Genomic DNA, 21,648 nt, shown 5'->3' with positions numbered 1-21,648 from the left:
TACCTGGCCTCCGTGTACACACCTACACAAGTACACATAACTCAAACATTAAAAACTATTTTCGAAAAAGGTGGAGATCTGCCAGGTGGTGGTGGCATGTACCTTTTACCCTAGCACTCAGGGAGGCAGAGGCAGGAGGATCTCTGAGTCTTGAGGCCAGCCTGGTGTGCTCCAGGACAGCCAAGGCTACACAGAGAAACCTTGTACCCCCCCCCCAAAAAAAGAAAAAGTGATGTGATGAGGCAGATACCCCACGTTGACCCCTAGCTTCTGTGTGGATTTCCATCCCTCTACAGACACACAGGCACACACACAAACACACACCAAGAGAAATAGAAGACAAAGCAAAAATGAAGCCAATATGGTGGGTGGGCGGGCCATGCCTGTAATCCCAGCACCAGAAAGGACGAAACAGAACTGTGATGACCACAACAACAAGGGCAGGGAAACAAAACTGACAAGTAACTGTGTACTGGGGGACACGCGTCTTCAACTTTACGCCACTGACCCTCTCACACTATGCATACAATTCCCTATAGAGCAACATTCCAGTCTAGAAATGGTTTTCACCTAAATACTAAATCAAGGGAGAAGAGAATGGCTCAGCCCGGCCGTGGTGGCGAATGCCTTTTAATCCCAGCACTCTCTGTGAGTTTGAGGCTAGCCTGGCCTAGAGAACTCCAGGTCAGCCAAGGCTACACAGAGAAACACTGTCTCGGGGGACAGGGGAGCAGGAGAGCAGGAGAGTGAGAGAGCAGAGAGCGAGACTCATGAGACACTGCAAAAATAAATAATGTAAATTAGGAAAGCCTGGCATTTGCTGGACTCACACTGATTTCAGAAGTCATCTTTAGCAGATTTTAGCAGCAGTAGGGAAGATGAGGCAGACGGATTGCAAGTTGGAGGTCACCATGAAATTACATAGCCCAAGCAACATTGTCAAAGAGGCAAAAAGTGAGAACAAACAGCTGGGGAGATGACCGGTAAAGGGGTTTGCTGCCAAGTCTGCCAGACTAAATTCAATCCCCGGAACCCATGGCATAGGAAGGAGGGATTCACCAGAGCAAGGCTCGTGTACAACCAACGTTTTACTCTTAAGAGGCATGAAATTACACTGAATTAGAACTGTCACATTCTGGCGGGAGGTAGTGGCCCTACTCAGGAAGCAGAGACAGGCTGATCACCGAGTTCCAGGACAGCCAAGGCTACCCAGAGAAACCCTGTCTCGAAAAACCAAAAAGTTGGGGTTATAATCCCACAGTACAGTTGTTATTTTCTCCTCTGGTAATCAACCCATGAAGCTTCTGGTGATCAGACTGAAGGCAGAAATAAGACAGGGCCCCTCACAAGCTCCAGCTCTCCGGTGGAGCTGAAATAAAGCAGCTGCTCAGCTCCCAGCAAAGGCATCGGGGGAAGGCTTTGGAGATTTTCCTTCTTCATGACCATAAAAAGCAACAAGCGGGTGACATTTCCCTGCACTTGAGTTTGCCAGCGCAGGAATTTGCAACTGCATTCAAGCAGGCTGTCTGACCTTCCGTGCTCTTCCCTCAAGTTCACGCACAGGCACAGAACCTCTAGTATTCGCTGCAGGCTGGGGAGGGTTTGAGGCACATAGTAACTTAACAGCCTTTCAACTCCACAGTAGTCCAATTGTCTCCGGCCCTAGAAACCACACCGAGGGAGAGTGCGGAAGGCTAAGAAGGCTTAACGCAGTCCTCTCGAAATTAAGTCTATAAACAGTTACTCTTGCGGTCAGAAAGTCAGGATGAAATCTGAAGCAAGTTATCTGGATTATTTGAACAGTAAGGTCAACCCCAAAGGGTACTGGATCACGAAGTTTCCAGAATCATTCCTAGGGTTGCCCCAATTTTCTGCTTTATCTCCTATGGGCCCCTGGACTATCTCTACATCTGGATGCAGTTAAATAAGATAAGATAAGCTGCGCCCCCTCCCTTGGGGACTCCCAGCTGTAAATTCAGGATCTGGGCAGCTCAAGCAGAAAGATCAAGAACCCAGCAGGGAGGATGTCCTGTCCATCAGCTACATCTGGGTAGGGGTTCGAAGTTTACCACACGTATTGTCCTTGGCTGGTGCCATAGTTTGAGCAGGATCCCTAGGCCCAGATCTGCCCGTCATAATGTTCTTCTTGTAGGTTTCTAGGACCCTCTGGATCCTTCTATTTCCTCATTCTTCCATGCTTCTCTCACCTAAAGTCTCAATAGGATGTCCTCCCCTTTGTCCCGCTTTCCTGGTAAGTGAAGACTTTCATGGGACATGCCCCTTGGGCTAGTATGCAGATATAAGTGAGTGTATACCATTTGACTCTTTCTGCTTCTGGGTTAACTCACTCATTATGATCATTTCTAGTTCAATCCATTTGTCCACAAATTTTGGGGATTCCTTGTTTTTAATAGCTATTTTATTTTATTTATTTTAGTAGTATTCCATAGTGTAAATGTACCACGGTTTCTTTATCCATTCTTCTACTGAGGAACACTTAGGCTCTTTCCATGTTCTGGCTATTATGAATAAGGCCGCTATGAACATGGTTAAACATATGTCCCTGTTGTGTGGTGGAGCATTTTCTGGGTATATTCCGCCTCCCCCTCCTGCCTCCTCTCATGGCCCAGTTCGGTCTGGAACATTCCAGGTACCTCTGGCTGTGCTCTCCCTTGGATCTACGATAAACCTCAACTCATACTTAGGAGCAGTCATGTCCTTATTTTTCCTTAAGATGCTATAAAGTTGCCTTCTGACCTCCATATGTAATGTGGCACTAGGGCACCTCCCACTCACACAGGTCACCTCTATGCACAACATAATTTTTTGTTTTTATTGTAACAGAGTCTTACTCTGTATGTAGCTCTGGCTGACAAAAACCTGCTTTATCGACCAGCTTGGTCTCACACCCAAAGATCTTCCTCCTTCTGCCACCTAAGTGTTGGTCTTAAAATATCTGGCAATAGAGCCAGGTGTGGTGGTGCACGCCTTTAATACCAGCACTGGGGAGGCAGAGGCAAGCCTGGTTTACAAAGGGAGACTAGGACAGCCAAGGATACACAGAGAAACCCTGTCTGGGGCAGGGGCGGATGGAGGGGGTTAACGACCCTAAAATACCTGGCAATAAATAAAAAATTTAAATATATGGGGGAAAGTATCACAGTGAACCCATGTTGGCCTTGGCCTTTCAGTCCTCCTGTCTCAGCCTCCTTGGTGTTCAAACTATGGGTATTTGCCACCCCACGTCTTGAGGAAAACTTACTTTTTACCTGGAGTGAAACCCACCCTCCTCTCCTCCACTTGAAAGAGGAATTCTTTAGCATTTCAAAAACTTCTGGGTCCTAGATTGAGAACACAAAGCTGAGAGTGAGAGTGGTGAGAGAGCCTGTAATTCCTGCAACCCCAGGGCTGAGGCAGAGCCTCAGTGCCAACTGAGCCCAGTGTGAATTACCCACCAAGACCTCGTCTCCCAGAATTCCTTCAGAGGCCAGAGGATAAACTGTAGGAGTTAGTTCTCTTCTTCAACCATATGGGTCCTGAATTCAGCTTGAACTCAGGTCACCAGGCATGTGACAAGGACTTTTACCTACTGAGTTTTTTTTTCTTTCCGGTTTGGTTTTTGGTTTGTTGGGGCTGTTGTTTGTTTGTTTGTTTGTTTGTTTGGGAGACAAGGCCCTTGCTGGCCTAGAAACTGGAGACATAGCTGAGGATGACCTTGAACTTCCGGATTCTGCCTGTACATCAGTTATTGCAGGTGTGTGCCACCACACTTGGTCTTAAGGATTGGATCCAGGGCCTCATGTATATTAGGGAAGTGTTCTACCCATTCAAACGCACCCTTCCTCCCTAACCCAGCTTTTCCTGGACGATGGCTCACTCAAGGTGTCCATGCGCTGGCTCTTTTTGAGCTCTTGACCAAGCTGTTTCTCTCAACGGTCACCACTCTTCCAAGATGTACCATGCAGGCCATGGCTTCTGGTCCCCTGTAGGACCTCTCTCACTGGTATGTCCTGTCATGTTTGAGCCTTTAGTGTGCAGCAGTAATGCGTACTTCTGCAGTTTCCCTGAGCTCAAATCCTCCACACACTGTGAGTACCATTGGCATCTGTAATTCTACTGGGACTCAAGTTTTGTTTCCCAACCCTGCCCCCAGCAGTGCCTAACACTGCCAGAAAGGACACCCAGTTCATTTTATTTACTTTTATGCTTCTTGTACATGGTCTCCTGTAGCCCAGGATAGCTTCTTTATACAGAAGAGGAGTTTGATTCTCCGCCTCCACCTCCCAAATGGTAGGATAACGGGAGTGAGCTGCAGATTAAAGACAAGGCCACGTGTGATGGGCAAGTATTGTACCAACTGAACTATAGCTCCAGCACCCCAAATCCCCCGTTTTTAAAAAGCACCGACTCTCCTTTTCTTGCTCAGTGTAGTTACCTCTTCTTCTTCCCCCTCCCCTCCTCTTGCCTACGACTTTATTTTAATATACGTGTGTGCATCTATGAGACTATTATGCCATCTCTGCGTGGGCTCCCAGAGACGCCAGAAGAAGGGATCATCAGCTCTCCTGGGGCTGGAGTTATGGGCAGTTCTGAGCCTCCGATGTAGGCACTGGGAACCAAACTCAGATCCTCTGGAAGAGCAGGAAGTGCTTTTAAGCACTGAGCCATCTCTCCAGCTCCTGCCTATCAAGTCTTTAAAATAAAATCTACTTCAGGATCGTGCAGTGACAATAAAAAGAAGTATCAGTCCCATCTATGACTTCTGGAGACACAAGCTTTAGCAGTGAACCTGGAGCTCTGAATCCAGCTCTCCAGAGGCTGAGACTCATCCTGCCACCTAATTTGCTTAAGACTGAAGCATTCTGGGAAAGGGCTCAGCTGGGTTCCAGGGCTCAGAGAGACTGCCTGAGCTTCCTCTGGCCAGTGTAATACTTTAAACCATGACCTACTTCCCTGAATACTGAGGCATTCTTTGCATTCCTCCAAGTCCTGAGGGACTTGACTTGAAATCTGTCACTGTTACAGTCTGGATACCACTGCTGGGTCTGCCAGCACAAAATCTCCACATAGAACAACACAGTATTAACGCCACATACAACAACAATTAAAGAAATACATTGTAAGGACCTCAGCACTAAAAGAAATATGGGTTTTCATGTTGATCAAAGCAAACACCTTTAGTGTGTTATGAGTGAAACAAAAGGGGCTGGAGAGATGGCTCAGAGGTTAAGAGCACTTGCTGTTCTTCCAAAGGTCATGAGTTCAATTACCAGCAACCACATGGTGTCTCACAACCATCTATAATGAGATCTAGTGCCCCTCTGGCCTGCAGTTGTTACATGCAGGAGAACACTGTATATATAATAAATAAATAAATCTTAAAAAAAATAAAGTAAATGAAAAAAAGATTCAATTAAGACTACTGAACTTCCTTCAAGTAAATTTTAGCTCTTGAGGTTTTTCAATAAAGGGTGTGTGTGTGTGTGTGTGTGTGTGTGTAAAAATCAATTAACCTGGGTTTTATTCCCATTATAGTCCAGTTTTTTGTTTTTGTTGTTGTGGTTATGGTTTCTCTGTATAGCCTTGGCTGTCCCAGACTCAATTTATAGACCAGGCTGGCCTTGAACTCATAGCCATCTGCCTACCTTTGCCTTCCAGAGTGCTGGGATCACAGGTGCATTTTAAAGATTTATTTATTATGTATTATGCTGGGATAAAGGCATGTGCCATCATACCCAGCTCTAGTCCAGTATTTTTTGCTTCACTTTTATACACCATCTCGTGCCAAGAGTGGGAGAAATTGTGATAATAAGGAAGCAATTGACAACATTTATAGCATTCCCTACTGCTTGAGTGACTCACTTTATACAAAACAGATCAGAGAGATTACAGATTTCCATTTAAATATACACAGAAGCCAGAGCTCAACTTACACTGCTGATTTGCTTGTGCATGTTATTTCTAAAGCAATTAAAAAACTCATTATAACCCAGCTGGTGGTGGCACACGCCTTTAATCCAAGCACCTGGGAGACAAAGGCAGGTGGATCTCTGTGAGTTCAAGACCAGCTTGGTCTACAGTGTGATTCTAGGACAGTCAGGGCTACACACAGAGAAACCCTGTCTCAAAGCAAAAGCTAAGGAAGAAGAAACATGCCTATAAACTGTGGAATCAGGAAGCTAAGACAGGGTAATCAACAGTGTGTCTAAAAAATTAATTAAGCCGGGAATGGTGGTGCCTCTAATCTCCGCACTCTGGAGACAGAGGCAGGTGGATCTCTGAGTTTGAGGCCAGCTTGGTCTACAAAGAGAGTTCCAGGGCTATTACACAGAGAAATTCTTGTGTGTGTGTGTGTGTGGGGGGGGGGGACGGACAAAAAGATGAGCAAGTGAAAAAGACCTGGCCTCCATACACACATTTGCCCCCGCACCCATTCACACACATACATGAACACATGCTTACATGCATGCATACAAGTACAGGTGCTTCATTGTGTCTAGGTAGCTTTCGTCATGAAGTGTATGTTGTCATGCAACAAGCAGTAGTATGTTTGTTTTGTGGTTCTTAATTTCTTTTTTTCTCATCCCTCCCTTTAGGGGCTAGGCTTAACTATGTAGCCAAGGCTAGTCCTGAACTTGCTTTCCTCCAGCTTCTGCTCGGCTAGGGCTACAGGTGTGCGCCGTCATGTGTGGCTCCAAGTACACCTTAAAAAAAGAATTGCCAGCCGGGCGGTGGTGGCGCATGCCTTTAATCCCAGCACTCGGGAGGCAGAGGCAAGCGGATCGCTGTGAGTTCGAGGCCAGCCTGGTCTACAAAGGGAGTCCAGGACAGCCAAGGCTACACAGAGAAACCCTGTCTTGAAAAAACAAAACAAACAAACAAACAAAAAAACAATTGCCAGTATTAAGGAGTATTTAGCCAGTATGGTGGCATACACCACGAATCCTAGTACTTGAGAGGCTGAGTCAGGAAGATTGTCATACATTAAGGCCAACCTAGGCTACAATATTAAGTTTCAGGACAGCTTGTACTACAGAATACAACTGTGTTTAAAATAAAAAAGTGACCTAGGCATGGCAATGCACACCTGTAATCTCAGCATTTGGGGAGGCAGAGGCAGATGTATCATTGTGAGTTTAAGGCCAGCCTGGTCTACAATGTGAGTACAGGACAACCAAGGCTACACAGGGAAACCCTGTCTTAAAAAAACCAAAAAACAGCCGGGCGTGGTGGCGCACGCCTTTAATCCCAGCACTCAGGAGGCAGAGGCAGGTGGATCGCTGTGAGTTCGAGGCCAGCCTGGTCTTCAAAGTGAGTCCAGGATACAGCCAAGGCTAATACAGAGAGACCCTGTCTCGAAAAACCAAAAAATAAAAAAAAATAAAAACAAAAAAACAAAAAACACCAAAAGGGATGAGCTGCAAGATGGCTTCAAGAAAAAAGCACTTGCCCAGCAAGCCTGAGGTCAGTCTCTAGACAAACAAATGAAAGGTCATAATTATATCTGTGTCCCCGCACTCCCTGCGGATGGGAAGTGGGCATAGGAGGGGAGAATTGCTTGGAACCTCCTGGGCCAGCTGGCCTGCAATGCCACACTACAGAGACAAGAAAGACTTGCTCAAACAAGGTGGAAGGAGGAGAAAAACCAACTCCTTAAAGTTGCTCTCTGAGGTCGGGCGGCAGTGGCACACACCTTTAATCCCAGCACTCAGGAGGCAGAGGCAGAGACAGGCGGATCGATGTGAGTTCAAGGCCAGTCTGATCTACAAAGTCAATCCAGGATAGCCAGGGTGACACGGAGAAACCCTGTCGGGAAAAACAAAACAAAAAGGTGTTTTCTGAGCATGCACAAATACCACCCTTCTCTCTGTGTCTCTCCCTCCCTCTCTCTCTCTCTCTCTCTCTCTCTCTCTCTCACACACACACACACACACACCACCACCACCACCATCATAATGACATCATCATAATGACATTTTAAAAAGAATGATGAATTGACCGCTGTGGCAGCCAGAATCCAGAGCCTGCACAGGATCTACTCAATAAGCAACCACACACACTCCAGACAGGGAACCTAAGGGGAAAAAACCATCAACTGCCTTGTCCTTAGCACAAGTCAAAAAGCCGTCACTACGCATGACGGACGTTACCCGAAAGAAACATCCCCTTTGAGCATCATCCCCGAGACACAGTCTCTTCTACCTGCAAACAGAAGGGGCGTGGTCAACCCTCAGGGACCTTCATTTCTGGAGGGAGAAGATTAGCTGAGATTAAGTGGTGTCCTGGCAGCTGCCCAACTCGATGCTTTCAACCTTATCTTCTACTTCCGCACTCTTTTCCACCCCCTCTGTAGCTCTGGTTGGCCACCACCGCCAGGTTCCAAAGCATTATCTCCTCCTATTGATGACCTTTGAGGCCCACCACGCCCAGACAGTGCTTTCAGAGAAAACCACTATTAGCGATGTGTGGCTTAAGTATAAGACATCTCAGCCGTTGCCTTGTTCGCTGAAGCCTCCTCCACTTACACATTTGTGCATTTGAGGCAGGCACTGGCCACATAGCCGCAGCTGGCCTCAAACTCAGATCCTCCCGCCTCAGCCTCTCGAGAGTGCACCCTCCTGGTAAACCCTTGAGTCCCAAATTATCGCTATCAATCGATGCACTCGCTTCATTTCTGATGCTGTGATAAAATACTGGACAAAAAGGGACTGGGTGGGGACTGGATTATTTGAGCTCAGTTCCAGGTCACGGCCCATCACTTACGGAAGTCAAGGCAGGGAGAGCTTGAAGTAAGGACATCCACTGTCAAGAGTAAAGAGAAAAGAGGGCATGCATGCTTACAGCTCAGCTAGCTCTGTTCTCATAGAAGAACTCGGGGCTTCAAGGCAGAGAGTGGTACCACCCCCCCTTCACGCTGCATCTTTCCCAGAGATGCCCATAATCCACCGGCTCTAGCTAATCCCTCACTGACACCCTTTCCAAGTGATTTTTTTTAGGTTGTACCAACTTTTTTTTTTGTCGACCAGGCTGGCCTCGAACTCACAGAGCTCCTGCGATTACGGGCGTGTGCCACGCATGCCTGGCTCCAAGTTAACATTTTAAAATGTCTCCCTTAAGGCGGGTGGTAGTCACACATGCCATTGATAACATCACTCCCAGCACCCGGTAGGAGAGGAGGCAGGTGGATCTCTGAGTTCGAGGACAGCCTGGTCTACAAAGTGAGTCCAGGATAGCCAAAGCTACACAGAGAAACCCTGACTCGAAAAAACAAACAAACGTTATGTCTCCCTTCTAAGGATACTTCACATGAAGCCAGCCAGGCTAGCTACGGTGCCAGATGCCTGTGAGGCTAAGCCAGAAACATCACTTGAACCCCGGAGTTCAAGGAGCAACCTGGACAACACAAGGAACATTCTCTTTTGTTCTGAGAGAAGGTTTCACCTAATTTGGTTTGTAACCTATCCTGACTCACAAATCATTCTTTCTTGTCAGCCTTGTGCAGTGCTGGGATTGCAGGTGTGCACCCTATAGTTTTTTGGTAGGGCTGGTTGTTTTTTGTTGTCTTAGCTTTTCGGTCTTTATTGTTAATGGGGAAAGGAATACGCATTGTGTTTGTGTTAAGTCTGGGCACACACATACCATGGCGTGCGTGTGGAAGTCAGAAGAACTTTTAGAAGTCGCTCCTTCCGTTGTGAGTTCTGTGGAACAAATTTAGGTCATCTGGCCTATGCGGCAACTGCCTTTACCTGCTGAGCTATATGTGGCTGATCCCCTCAGCTGTTCCTGTCTGCCCCGTGTCAAGCCTGTACCCTGCTCAAATTTCACTGACCTGGCAGCTATCTGAGCTAACAGCATCCTTAGAAAATGTTCACCAGAGTCTCCCTTTGCAGCATCACTTCCCACCTGTCTCCAGCTCACGACATTCGCAGTTTCATCATCCTCTTGTCCTCCTCCCCCACCCCACCATCTTCTGCATCTCTGCTTTGTTGAGTAACAGAAGCTTCCATTTCATTTTAAAAGCTCTCCACTGTGGGGGCAGCTTTTATGCCAATTGGGTGAAACGTGACTTTATCACCCTTTTCCATTGCCCCCTTAAAAAACATCCATCTCCTTAGCATGCCTTGCCTCTCCCGGTTTCCCCCACTAATGGCCTTTGATGTGTCTAGAATACTTTCCCAAAAGTATTCTTTGCTTTTCAAAGTAGTTATCTAGGAAATTCTCTGTGTGGATATGGACAGACTGATTGATGGCTCATACATACCTAAATCTGTCATTGAGTATACTGCATCTGAAAAGCCCCTACACCACCACCCCCACTCGGGAGGCAGAGCCAGGTGGATCTCCATGAGTTCAAGGCCAGCCTGGACTACAGGGCGAGTTCCAGGACAGCCAGAGCTGCTACACAGAGAAACTCGGTCTCGAAAACCCAAAAAAGAAAAAAGAAAAAAGAAAAAAAAAAAGATTTACCTGTTTGAAAACAGGGCATGATGTCCTTTTCCCTTAGAAACAGGGTTTCTCTCTGTAGCCCAAGCCTCAGTCTCCCCACCCTCCTGAGGAGTGATCTGAGTGTGCTGAGCCTATTTGATGTATAATGTTATCATGTGCCAAGAAAACAAATGAAGTTTAAAAACAATCCCCACTTTCTACTTTTTTATACTCATATAGGCATATACTCACCAGTCACCTCAGCCTTGAGAAGAAAGGAAAATATGTGAGATATGAAATAGAAAAATAATTTTAAAGAATATGTTTGGTGCTGTGATTGAACAGATGCTTTTAATTTATTGTGAAAATATAGAGGGAAGTCATCTAAATTTTTTTTTAAATTGAAACAGGCATATGCATATGTAGAAAAAGATAGAACAAAAGAGACTATGTGACCCACGACACTAATAGAAAACATATAAGGACAATAAAATCAGATTTCTCCTCTTAGGCATAAAAATAACCCTTTCTTGTTCATTAGATCTAAATGAAATGAGGGGTGAGAGGCCAGGAAGGGAGGGAGGGATAATGCATGCCTTTAATCCAGGCACTCAGGAGGCAGAGGCAGGCAGAACTCTATGAGTTCGAGACCAGCCTGGTCTACAGAGCAAGTTCTAGGACAGCGAAGGCTTCATAGAGAAACCCTTTCTTGAGAAAAAGGAATTAAAAGAAAAAAAAAAAAGGAATTGGTGCATAATTTAAAGGCGGAACCTTGCTTCCCAGGGTGGGTGAGGCAGGATGCACTCTGGATTTAACCTGCAGCACACGTCTCTAATCCTAGGACTTGGAGGCTGAGGCAAACTCAAGGCTATCAGGGCTACATTGCAAAGCCTTGCCTCAAAATAAAGTAAACCAGCTAGGCGTGGTGGCGCATGCCTTTAATCCCAGCACTCGGGAGGCAGAGGCAGGTGGATCTCTTTGAGTTCAAGGCCAGCCTGGTCTACAAAATGAGTCTAGGAGAGTCAAGGCTACACAGAGAAACCCTGTCTTGGAAAACCTAAATAAATAAACTAATAAATACCAACCCCTGGGACCATGTGTGGCAGGCAGGCTTCTTCTACCCCTGACTTCCCGACAGTTTGTATTCGCTAACAACAGACATGGCTCCACACAACATGGCTCATGCAGAGCAGCCTCCACTTCCACCCGTGCAAGCTCCAGGAGGAGTTGTCACTAGGAGGAGATGCTTTGTGTGTCAGCTCCTTTTCTTCCATGAGGCCACAGTGCCCGTGCTGAGCAATCAGAATACGAGATGGCCTTTCAAGAATCCAGACCCTGGTGCTGGCATTCTAGGCTATGGTGAGACTCAGTCTCCAAACACACAGACACAGATAAACATCACACACACACACACACACACACACACACACACCACATTATGGTTACACACACCTACCATCTCAGCACTATAGAGGTAGGGAAGGAAGGTCTGGAGACCAAGGGCAGACTGGGATACATAGAGATTTCAAGGACAATCTGGTCTTTGAGATAAAACCGGACTTCTAAACAAAGAAAGATAAAAGCATCAATGACTGAAAGAGAAGTGTAGCCACAACCGAAAGCGCCCTCCTCACGTCCTCCAGCGCCTTCTGATCTGCAGGAACATGGTCCAAGATCGAAACAGCGAGTCAAATGATTGCAATCATGTATTTTTCAAGTAAGGAGGGCAGGACAGTAGTGGCTTATGCCATTAATCCCAGCACTTGGGAGGCAGAGGCAGGTGAATTTCTGTGAGTTCAAGGCCAGCCTGGTCTATCGAACTAACTCCAGGACAGCCTGGGCTGCTCAGAGGAACCCTGTCCAGAAAGAAGGAAAGAAAGAGGAAAGGAAAGAAAGAAAAAAGAAGTTGGGCAGTGGTGGCGCACACCTTTAGTCCCAGTACTTGGGAGGCAGAGGCAGGCAGAACTCTGTGAGTTCGAGGCCAGCCTGGCCTACAAAGTGAATCCAGGACAGCCAGGGCTACACACAGAAACTCTGTCTCAAAAAAGAAAAAGAAAAAGAAAACAAAAAAAAAAAAAAAAAAAAAAAAAGAAAAAAAGAAAAAAAAAGAAAAAAAGGGTAAAGAGAAGGGGTGTGGAAAGCTGCGCAGTTAAGAGCTGTTCTTCAACCATCTGAAAGGCCAGCTTTACAGTGCCCTCTTCTGGCCTCCACGGGCACCAGACACGCTTGTGGTAGACACGCTTGTGGTACACATACCACACTTTTAGGCAAACACACATATGAACTAAAAATAAATCTTTTTTTTTTTTAACTAATGTTATAGTATTTCGGCGAGATTTTGGTTATAGGCATGTGCTGCTACTTGACTCGGGCCTCCACAGCCTTGCCATGGCACTGCACGCACATGTGCAAACACAGACACTCAATATATATTATTTATCCTTCTCCTGGCTTTCTACTGTGGGGCTTTTAAGTGTTTAGGTCAAGAGAACTAAGAATTGGCTTCAGGGATTTGAACAGGTGGAGGTATTGGCTATTTTCTCGAAGTGCTGTAATGCCATAAACTCCGATCTCTCACTTCACAAAGGAGGGCGCACATAGAGAGCTACAGAGGCCAAGGATGAGCACGCTCTCCCATGATCCCTTTCCTGCACAGGTGTCCTGCCTAAACCCTGAATATATTTTAAAACTTGTAGAAGACAATGAAAACAGGCAGTTCCATAGTGTTGAAGACTAAAACACCTTTGTGCGTGTGTGGTGTAATGAAACCCAGGGCTCCCCGCCTGTGGTTAAGAACAGTCTAAGGTGGGAGTCCCAGGCCCAAGGGAAAGCACACTATCCCCTCTGTGTTGATTGTCCTAAAACTTCCATGAGGATTAGGGTTTCAATGGAGCTCATCCACTGGGCCCAAAGGACCAGGGCAAAGTGGAGTGACTCTTGCTAAAGCTCCAGCCCATGGAGCTGGAACCAGATTGTTTACCTGACCTCTCACACATCAAAAAATAAAGAGTTGGGTAATGGCCAAGCCCAGCAACGTAAGATGGTGCATGCCTGTAGTCAGCCCATACCCTGGAGGCAAGAACTGCCTGCCTGTTTTGAGCCTGAGTTACATTGATAGACCCTGCCTAAACAAACAAACTAATAGAAAGTTTTGGTTGTATAAGTGAATCCACCTCTGCATTAAACTTTACAGGATAAGTAACTTTTGGTTCTCTCTCTGGTTTCCTCAGCCCTTTTTCTTCTATAAAGTCAACCTCAAGTCGTCTCACTGGACAATTTATTCCATTTTATAGGAAGTTCCCACCACCAGGCCAGGCGTGATTGGCGTACACCTTTGATCCCAGGACTCGAGAGGCAGAGGCAGATGCATCTCTTTTAGTTTGAGGCCAGCCTGGTCTACAAAGTGAGTTCAGGATAGCCAAGGCTACATAGAGAAACCCTGTCTCGAAAACCAAAAAAATAAAAAACTTTCCAATTTTAGAAGCACAAATAGAGAGGCCTGTTAGGGCACAGCACAGTAGGGCATGTCTGTAAATCCAGCTACTGGGAACTGAGGTGAGAGAGCCACTTCAGCCCTGGGAAAGGAGACCAGCCAAAGCAACAGTGAGAACTGTGTCTCACACATACACACAGAGGCTGACTAAGCTCTTAAACTAAATATATTACACATTTGTATATTTTTAAAAATTTGTGCACATGCGCACATACCTATGCCAAAAGAGGACAACAAGTGACCTGCTTTCTGTCCTTTGTGTCTCTCTGTCTGTCTGTCTGCCTGTTTCTCCCCTTGGAGCTCAGTTGTCAGCTAGACTAACTGGGATAACAGACACAGGCTGCAACTCCCAGCTTTTACTGTGAGTGTTAGTCACACACACACACACACACACACACACACACACACACACACACACGACTTCATTCTTAAAAAGCAGGCTGACCTCAAAGTCTGTAGCCATATAATTTCATCTTCTGTAGCCCAGGCCGGTCTTAAACTTGCTATCCCCCTGCCTCTGCCTCTCAAGTGCTGCCATGACAAAAGTGCACCACCTTGCAGGGTTTGGTCTCTCACATAGTAAGAGAACAGCAACTCGTGTAATGGGGACAATCTGTTGGAGCATAGGTAACCAGCTGGGTGACAGGGGTGAGGTAGGGTGGTGGTGGTGGTGGTGGTGGTATCGTCTTGAAAAACCAAAAAAAAAAAAAAAAAAAAAAGAGAGAGACATGACAGGGTCTACCTCCCCATCTTCTGGGGACACTAGCCTTACCCAGCTTGTACTAGCCCTGTTCCATTTTCAGCTTTGGAATCACTGACCAGTAGAATATATAGAAGAATTGATTCAGGACTGCCAAGGAGACACACATACAAGGTTCCTGTGGCCACGCCTGATGACCTGTGTTCAATTCCTGGGACTCACATGATAAGAGGGGACCATGAGCTCAACTCCGTCTGGCTGTCCTCTGAATTCCCTCTGTATATGTGTACACACACACACACACACACACACACACACACACACACTCTCTCATATACACAAAAACAATTATGTAATCATTTACTTAGAAACAAAGGTTAATTCAGAGGCATTCTGACTGCCAAAGCTGGCCTGCCTTTCAGCTCTAGAAATCAAGACTCACCAAAGCAATAGAAGTCTTTAGTCATTGGTCTGCAGACGTCTGTCAGAAGATGGAGGAAAGTAAACTAGCAGAGCCCAGAGCTTACAGACACACAACTGAGAAAGCAAGAAGGCAATCCTACCGTCCCCAGGCGTAGACAAAAAGTCTTAAGCCAGGAACCAAGGCAAGTGACTGACCAAGCCATTTTCCCCTTAGAATTTGCATATGAAGACTGGCTATAGGGCTTCTTGCATTTTGCTGAAGTGCAGCAGATAAAACCAAGATACGGGTCATTTAAATGTTAAACTTGAGTAATCAAAGCTTAACTCTTTTGGGCTGAGGCTGTACTGTGCTTGCCTAGCATGGACAAGACCCTGAATTCAATTTTTGTTTTTTTGTTTTTCAAGACAGGGTTTCTCTGTGTAGCCTTGGCTGTCCTGGACTCACTCTGTAGACCAGGCTGGCCTCGAACTCACGGAGTTCTGCCTCTGTCTCCCAAGTGCTGGGATTAATGGGGTGCACCATCACACCTGGCCAAAACAAAAACAAAAACAAAAAAGTTTAACTCTCAATTGACTTCATAGTAAAGTTCAACTAAGGAGTTGCCTTTGGGGACTCTTAGGGAGTAACTGCTAACTAAAGTCACCAGAAAAGAGGCTGGGGACTGTAGCTCAGTTAGTGTACATGCCCAGCCTCCTGCCCAAAGCCTGGGGTTCTTTCTTCTTTCTTTCATTCTTTTTTAAAAAAGAATTATTATTATTATTATTATTATTATTATTATTATTATTATTATTATTATTAAATGTGCATTGGTGTTTTACCTGCTTGTGTGTCTGTGGGCATGAGGCTGTCAGATCCCCTGGAACTGGAATTACAGACAGTGTGAGCTGCCATGTGAGTACTGAGAACTGAACCCAGATTCTTTGGAAGAGCTGCCAGTGCTCTTAACTGCTGAACCATCTCTCCAGCCCCTCTAGGTTTGCTTTCTAGCAACCAATAAATAAATAAATAAATAAAATTTGGACTATGCACCGCTGTGGTGGTGCATGCCTGTAATCCCAGCACCTGGGAGGCAGAGGCAGGTGGATTCAAGACCAGGTAAGTTCAAGGCCAGCCTGGTCTACAAAGTAAGTCCAGGACAGCCAAGGCTACACAGAGAAACCCTGTCCTGAAAACAACTCCCCCCCAAAATAAATTGGTTTTGGACTATGCAGATTTGCTATAATGAAACTCATTTCTTTATATGTTGACTAAAATTAATGTGTGTGTGTATGTGTGTGTGTGTGTGTGTTAACAAAAACAATTATACAGGCTCCTACCTGTAATTTCAGTCTCAGGAAAGTATCACCAATAGTTCAAGGCTAGCCAGGGCTACAGAGTGATTCCTTATCTAAAAACACAAAACAAACTGGACAGTGGTGTCCCGTGCCTTTAATCCCAGCACTTGGGAGGCAGAGGCAGGAGGATCTCTGTGAGTTCCAGGCCAGCTTGGTCTACAGAGAGAGTTCCAGGACAGCTAGAGCTATTGCACAGAGAAACCCTGTCTTGAAAAAACAAAAACAATAGCAACAACAAAAACAACCAAAAACCAAATAAATAAATAAAATAAAAAACAAAACAAACCCCCCAAACCAACTGATTTACTTAATATATAGCATATATAAGTATTTGACATTACGTACAGAAAAAACAATGGTAAGGATTTTAAATGATCACATTCTATGAAAAGGAAAAAAAATCATTCCATCTAAAGAAAAACCTGTGTACTATATAGCAAACCTCCCCCAAATGTCTACAGATTCCTCAAAATTATATATTCATAATGTAACCCATAAATATCTGTGTATGTTTCATCTTAGCCAAAAAAAAAAAAAAAAGGTTTCATGTAGCCCAGCCTGGCTTCAAAGTCACATCATCAGTCCTTCTGCCTCAGACTTCTGAATGCTGGGATTGTGACTGCAAACGTGAGCTTCCATCCAGCCAAGCCACTCAACAAAGAGCAAAATAGTCCTCAAGTCTGACTCCCCCCCCCCCCCCCCAATCATTTGCTCAATCTGCTAACTGCCAGAGAGACAGGTCTCGGGCATTATCTGATCCATAAAACTAAGCGTAATGAGGTTAAAAGTGAAGCGGGAGAAGCAGACGGCTGGCACGCACCAACCAACTCCCGCTGGGGCCAGCGCCATCGCGCTTCCTTTTCTTCACGGGGCTCTTGCCAAGCCCCTCGACTTCATGGCAGGCACCATGCCTCACCCAGGGGACAGTGTGTCAGCAGAACCAGGTAAGCCCCTTGCCTTATGGAGCACGCAGACCAGCCAGGCCTATTTAAAAAGTCCCTAAACCCACAAATGTAGACACTCTTGGGAAGGGGCCAAGGGGCTAGGAAGCCAAGAGTGGCAGATGGAACGGCTCCCCCAAGGAGGTCAGGGGAAGATGGGGCAGAGCAAGGGTAGAAGTCGGAGGCGCTGAATCATCCGAGGATCCTACTGAAAAAGCCTTCAGTCTTCAAAACCTGAGGATCTGTGGGTTGAGACGAAGAAACATGTATATTCCAACAAGCACATGCAAGTGTATTATTGATCCACCTCCAAATTGATAACTGGGAAACGGGCCAACGAATGAATGAATCTGTGGATGCCACTTAGGTCATCTTTTAAAAGAACACTGCTTGGATATTTCAAGATGGTGGTAGGTGGGGATGGAGAAGGGGAGACAGGCCATGGGAGATAGGAAAGGTGGAAAAGAAAGGAGTGTTTCTAAGGAAATATATGCAATTTATTGGGAAGGAGGTATAGTCTATATATCACTGTAAACAGATAATAAGACTTGAAGCCATATAAAAACCAAAGTTAAAAAAAAAATAAATGTCTCCTAACTGCAAAATTTTAGCAATTACCTTAAAATTACTAAATTCCAAACTGGAGCTATGTTGACAGTAGTTATCATCAAAACATGGTGTGGGGCAGTGAGATGGTTGGGCAGGTACAGGGGCAAAGCTGGCAATATGAGTTCAAGTCCCCATAGCCTACATAAAGGTGGAAGGAAAGAACCAATCCAACAAAGCTATTGCGGGATCTCCAGGGCACATTTACCCCTCCCCCCCCCCCACCACCACTCACAGGACGCACAGGCATACCCTTTCTCTCATAATTCTTTTTCTTTTCTTTTCTTTCTTTTTGGTTTGTTTGTTTGTTTTTCAAGACAGAGTTTCTCTATGTATTCTTGGATGCCCTGGAACTCACTCTGTAAACAAGGCTGGCCTCGAACTCACAGAGATCCACCAGCCTCTGCCTCCTGAGTACTGGGATTAAAGGCGTGAGCCACCACCTGCTCATAATTCTTCTTCTTCTTTTTTTTTTTTTAAACCGCTACACTGAGGCATCCAAAGGAGGAAAACTGCTGAGCAGGAACTGGTATGCCTCTGAGGAAAAAACCCATGTATCAGAGAGGGAGTGGAAGACCTTGAATTTTACAAGTAGTGATGGGATATAAAACTGGAGGTAGAAACTGTTAAGAGCAAGCGCTCAGCCTCCACTGTACTGGGGCCACTAAAGAGGTCAAGGCGATCAGGTCCCACTTCTGTGAGATTGCCTGGATGTCAATGTTTTGTTCTCAAAGATGTTTATGCTCCCTGGCCCATTCCCCAAAAGTCCTCACTCCTCTCTCTCCCCGCATAGACGCAATTGCTTGATTCTTGTTAAGTTGTTTGGTTGCGCACAGGTTTCTGTAAGAATATCACCAGTCCATCTGAGTGAAGCCTTGATCACAAACACGTGCTGGGAAAACAGCTTAACACATGTTGCCAAGCCGGGCGTGGCTGCCAAAGTCATCTGAGACGTTGAGGCAGGAGGATTGCGACTAGTGGGGCTAGCCAGCGAGTTCCAAGCCAGGCTAGGCTACAGAGCGAGACCCTGTCTCTAAACAAATAAACAAATTAATTAGTTAACAACCCCAAACAACGACAAAAGAAAAAGAACTGAAATTAGAGAAAAAAAAATACAATAATGAGAACAGGACACAACAGTGGAGACTGTGATAGGCCGGATCAAATATTCCAGTCTCGAGCCAAGCAGGCCTATAAAATGCAGTATTTCTAGGGCTGTTCAGTAGACTCGCCAGACAGAGTGCAAGGAACGCTCACTTAAGCCTTTGCCTACATCCGTGCAGAACTTCTAACTCCAATGTTTGTTTATCCAATTGAGTCCACAGGCAGCAAACTGTGAGAAAGGGAGGCAGGACGCCGGGAGCTTTGCCTATCCCTCCATTAGTGCTTCTGCTCCGCTTCTCTCTGTCTGGAAGAGAGCTAGCTACACGGCAGGCTCTCTGCATCAGCTAGGCGGTGTCCCAGGCGCTGCCGCAGGACTCTGGGTACCAAACCCGGTGGCCCGGGTGGAAGCTGGTGTCGAGGCCAATACCGGGCGGGGGACCTAGGACCTAGGTTTGCCCAGCTTTAAAGCAGGTCCCGGCTTTCCCTCTCTGGGACGTAGAATCAAGGGTGTGTGTGGGAAGTGGCTTCAGACGCCAGACCATGGTCAATTTCTTATGGATGCCCCACCGGCCAACCCCCAGGCTGCCAGCCCACCGGAAGAGAGGAGAAAGGCTTGGAGAGCGGCGGGCAGGGGCAGATTTGAAGGCTGCGGAAGGGCTAGGTCGCCGCCCTTAGGGACCCACGACAAAGATGCCAGCCCCGCCCCGGTGCGAAAGACCCGGGAGCCTGCGAAAGGCTGCGCTCGAGTTTGCAGACGGGCTGTACACCGGCGGGAAGTTGTGGCAGGCGGAAACCGCCAGGACGCCCCATCTCCATCCCGCCCCACCCGGGCAGGTGGCCGTAGCTTACCTTGGTGGCGGGGTCCGCGTCGGCTGGGTCTTCAGCACCTCCCGGCGCTTCCGCTGCGGGCCCGTGGTCACTGAGCTCCAGCTCGCTCGGCGTGTCGCTCCCCGCCGGCAGCTCGGGGCTCCCCTGCTCGGTGGAACTGCCTGCTCCCATGGCTCAGTGGCTCTCCTGCTCCCGCCGGCTAGCCGCCTTCTTGGGACCGCGAGGACGCGGAGAGGGAGAGGAAATGTACGCCCGGGACTACAGGGACCAAGGGAGAGGAGCGCCGGCTCTCTGCGATCCTGCTGAGAACGCGCCCGGACTGCGAATGAAGGGGACGCGCTCGTGGCAAACTCCTTAAAAGAAAAAAAAAAAGCCACCTCGTAGCCTCCTCCCCCCTCCTTGTTTTTCCCTCCCTTCATCACATGAGCACAGCCCAGACACGCCTTGCAGCATCTCCCTTTAAGCTGCTAGGACCAGAGGCTCCGCTACTAGGTCCCCAGCAGCCCACACCACCCCTAGGGTTCTCAAGCCGTAAAGGAAGAAAAGAGCTTTGGGGGTCTGTCCCGGAGCTGCAGAAGGTTCAGGGACAGCAAGAAGGGGGCGGGGGCAAAAGCATTGTTTTTTAATTCAATGATTGATAACCCAAGGCTTGATCTTCTGCAGCCCTGGGATTTGCATCTGACCAGGCGCGAACCCAAACCCCCATTTGCTTTTTCTTCGGATTGTGTTTGACTTTAGGCATTTGTTCCAGTCTTCTCTCCTTTAGCAGGAGAAAAGGAAGCACTCCTGGGTTGCTCCTGAGCCTGGCCATATTAGGGCGGCTCACGTGGCAGGAGCTGGGAAACCCAAAGGCTGATGCAGTCAGGCCACCGCTGAGGTGGGCCCAGCGTCCCCCATGATCCCAGCCAGTGATGTCAGCTGATGCCATCACCAGAATCCACCGCCCTCCTTCTCTGGGGAACGCGGACAAATGAAGCTGTTACTGGAAATGTGCCTGTCCTTTGAGCGTCACAAGCTCAAGGTTACACATCCCAGGCCACTTGTCTCTCCTGACGCTTAAACACCACCTTGGCTTAGGTCTGTTCAGTCGCCATCGGCTTTATCAAAACAGGAAGATTTCGAAGGGGCCTGTTTTTTTCTTTCCTCCTCTTGATTAAATACTCATTAAATTAACATAGCAGCCAGTAAGTCTTTGACTTAAATTAAAATTTCGTTGGCTTCCCCATCACTCAGCACGGGAGTGCTAGGGAGAGAAGCATAAAATGACGTCAGGTGAGCCGGGTGCTGTGATTCCTGCTTGTATTTCTGATACCTGAGTAGTCTAGGCAAGGAGGGTCAGGTCAGCTTGAGCCTGAGGCCAGCCTGAGAGCCACTGGGTGAGACTCTGTCGATGAATGGTAACACAATGGCCAGTTTCTTTGGCGTTTATTCACTTAGAAAGAGTTGTTTTTTTTTTTTAAGCTGTGTTTTTAGTTATTTGTAAGCATATCATCCCTCCATTTTATTCTGTGGTGTTTTGTTTGTTGAGACATAATCTCTCGACAATATATATAGTCCAGGCTAGCCATGAGCTCTCCCGCCTCAGTCTCTGGAAGGAAGACAGTCCAGGCTTCTGAGACCACGCCCTGCTTCCATTTAAATTCTGACTGTTTGGAGAGCATCTCCTCCCCTCCCCCACCCCTTAACAGTGCTGGGGGTGGAGTCGGAGGCCTTGTGCACATGAGACAAGCACGCCAGCTTTGAGTTGCGTTTCTGGCCCAAACATGAGCGCTTTCGTTTTATGTCAGGTACTA

The 21,648-nt window shown here is 46.9% G+C and overlaps 1 protein-coding gene across 2 annotated transcripts in view; it reads right to left on the bottom strand.

Moving 5' to 3' along the window:
• AKAP12 (A-kinase anchoring protein 12) overlaps positions 1–20,213 on the bottom strand; it is an 84,189-nt gene extending 63,976 nt beyond the window's left edge. For both annotated transcript variants that reach the window (XM_084776813.1, XM_084776814.1), the window contains exon 1: positions 19,877–20,213. In XM_084776813.1, coding sequence (XP_084632939.1) covers positions 19,877–20,026 — 150 coding nt within the window. In that variant the 5' untranslated portion in view covers positions 20,027–20,213. The remainder of the gene's footprint in view (positions 1–19,876) is intronic.
• Positions 20,214–21,648: the final 1,435 nt, after the last annotated feature.

The sequence above is a fragment of the Acomys minous genome (genome assembly GCF_964271855.1).
Source record: "Acomys minous genome assembly, chromosome: 3".
NCBI classification, from domain to species: domain Eukaryota; kingdom Metazoa; phylum Chordata; class Mammalia; order Rodentia; family Muridae; genus Acomys; species Acomys minous.
Note: the sequence above shows the minus strand (reverse complement) of the source record. Positions and strands in the feature narration are given on the sequence as shown.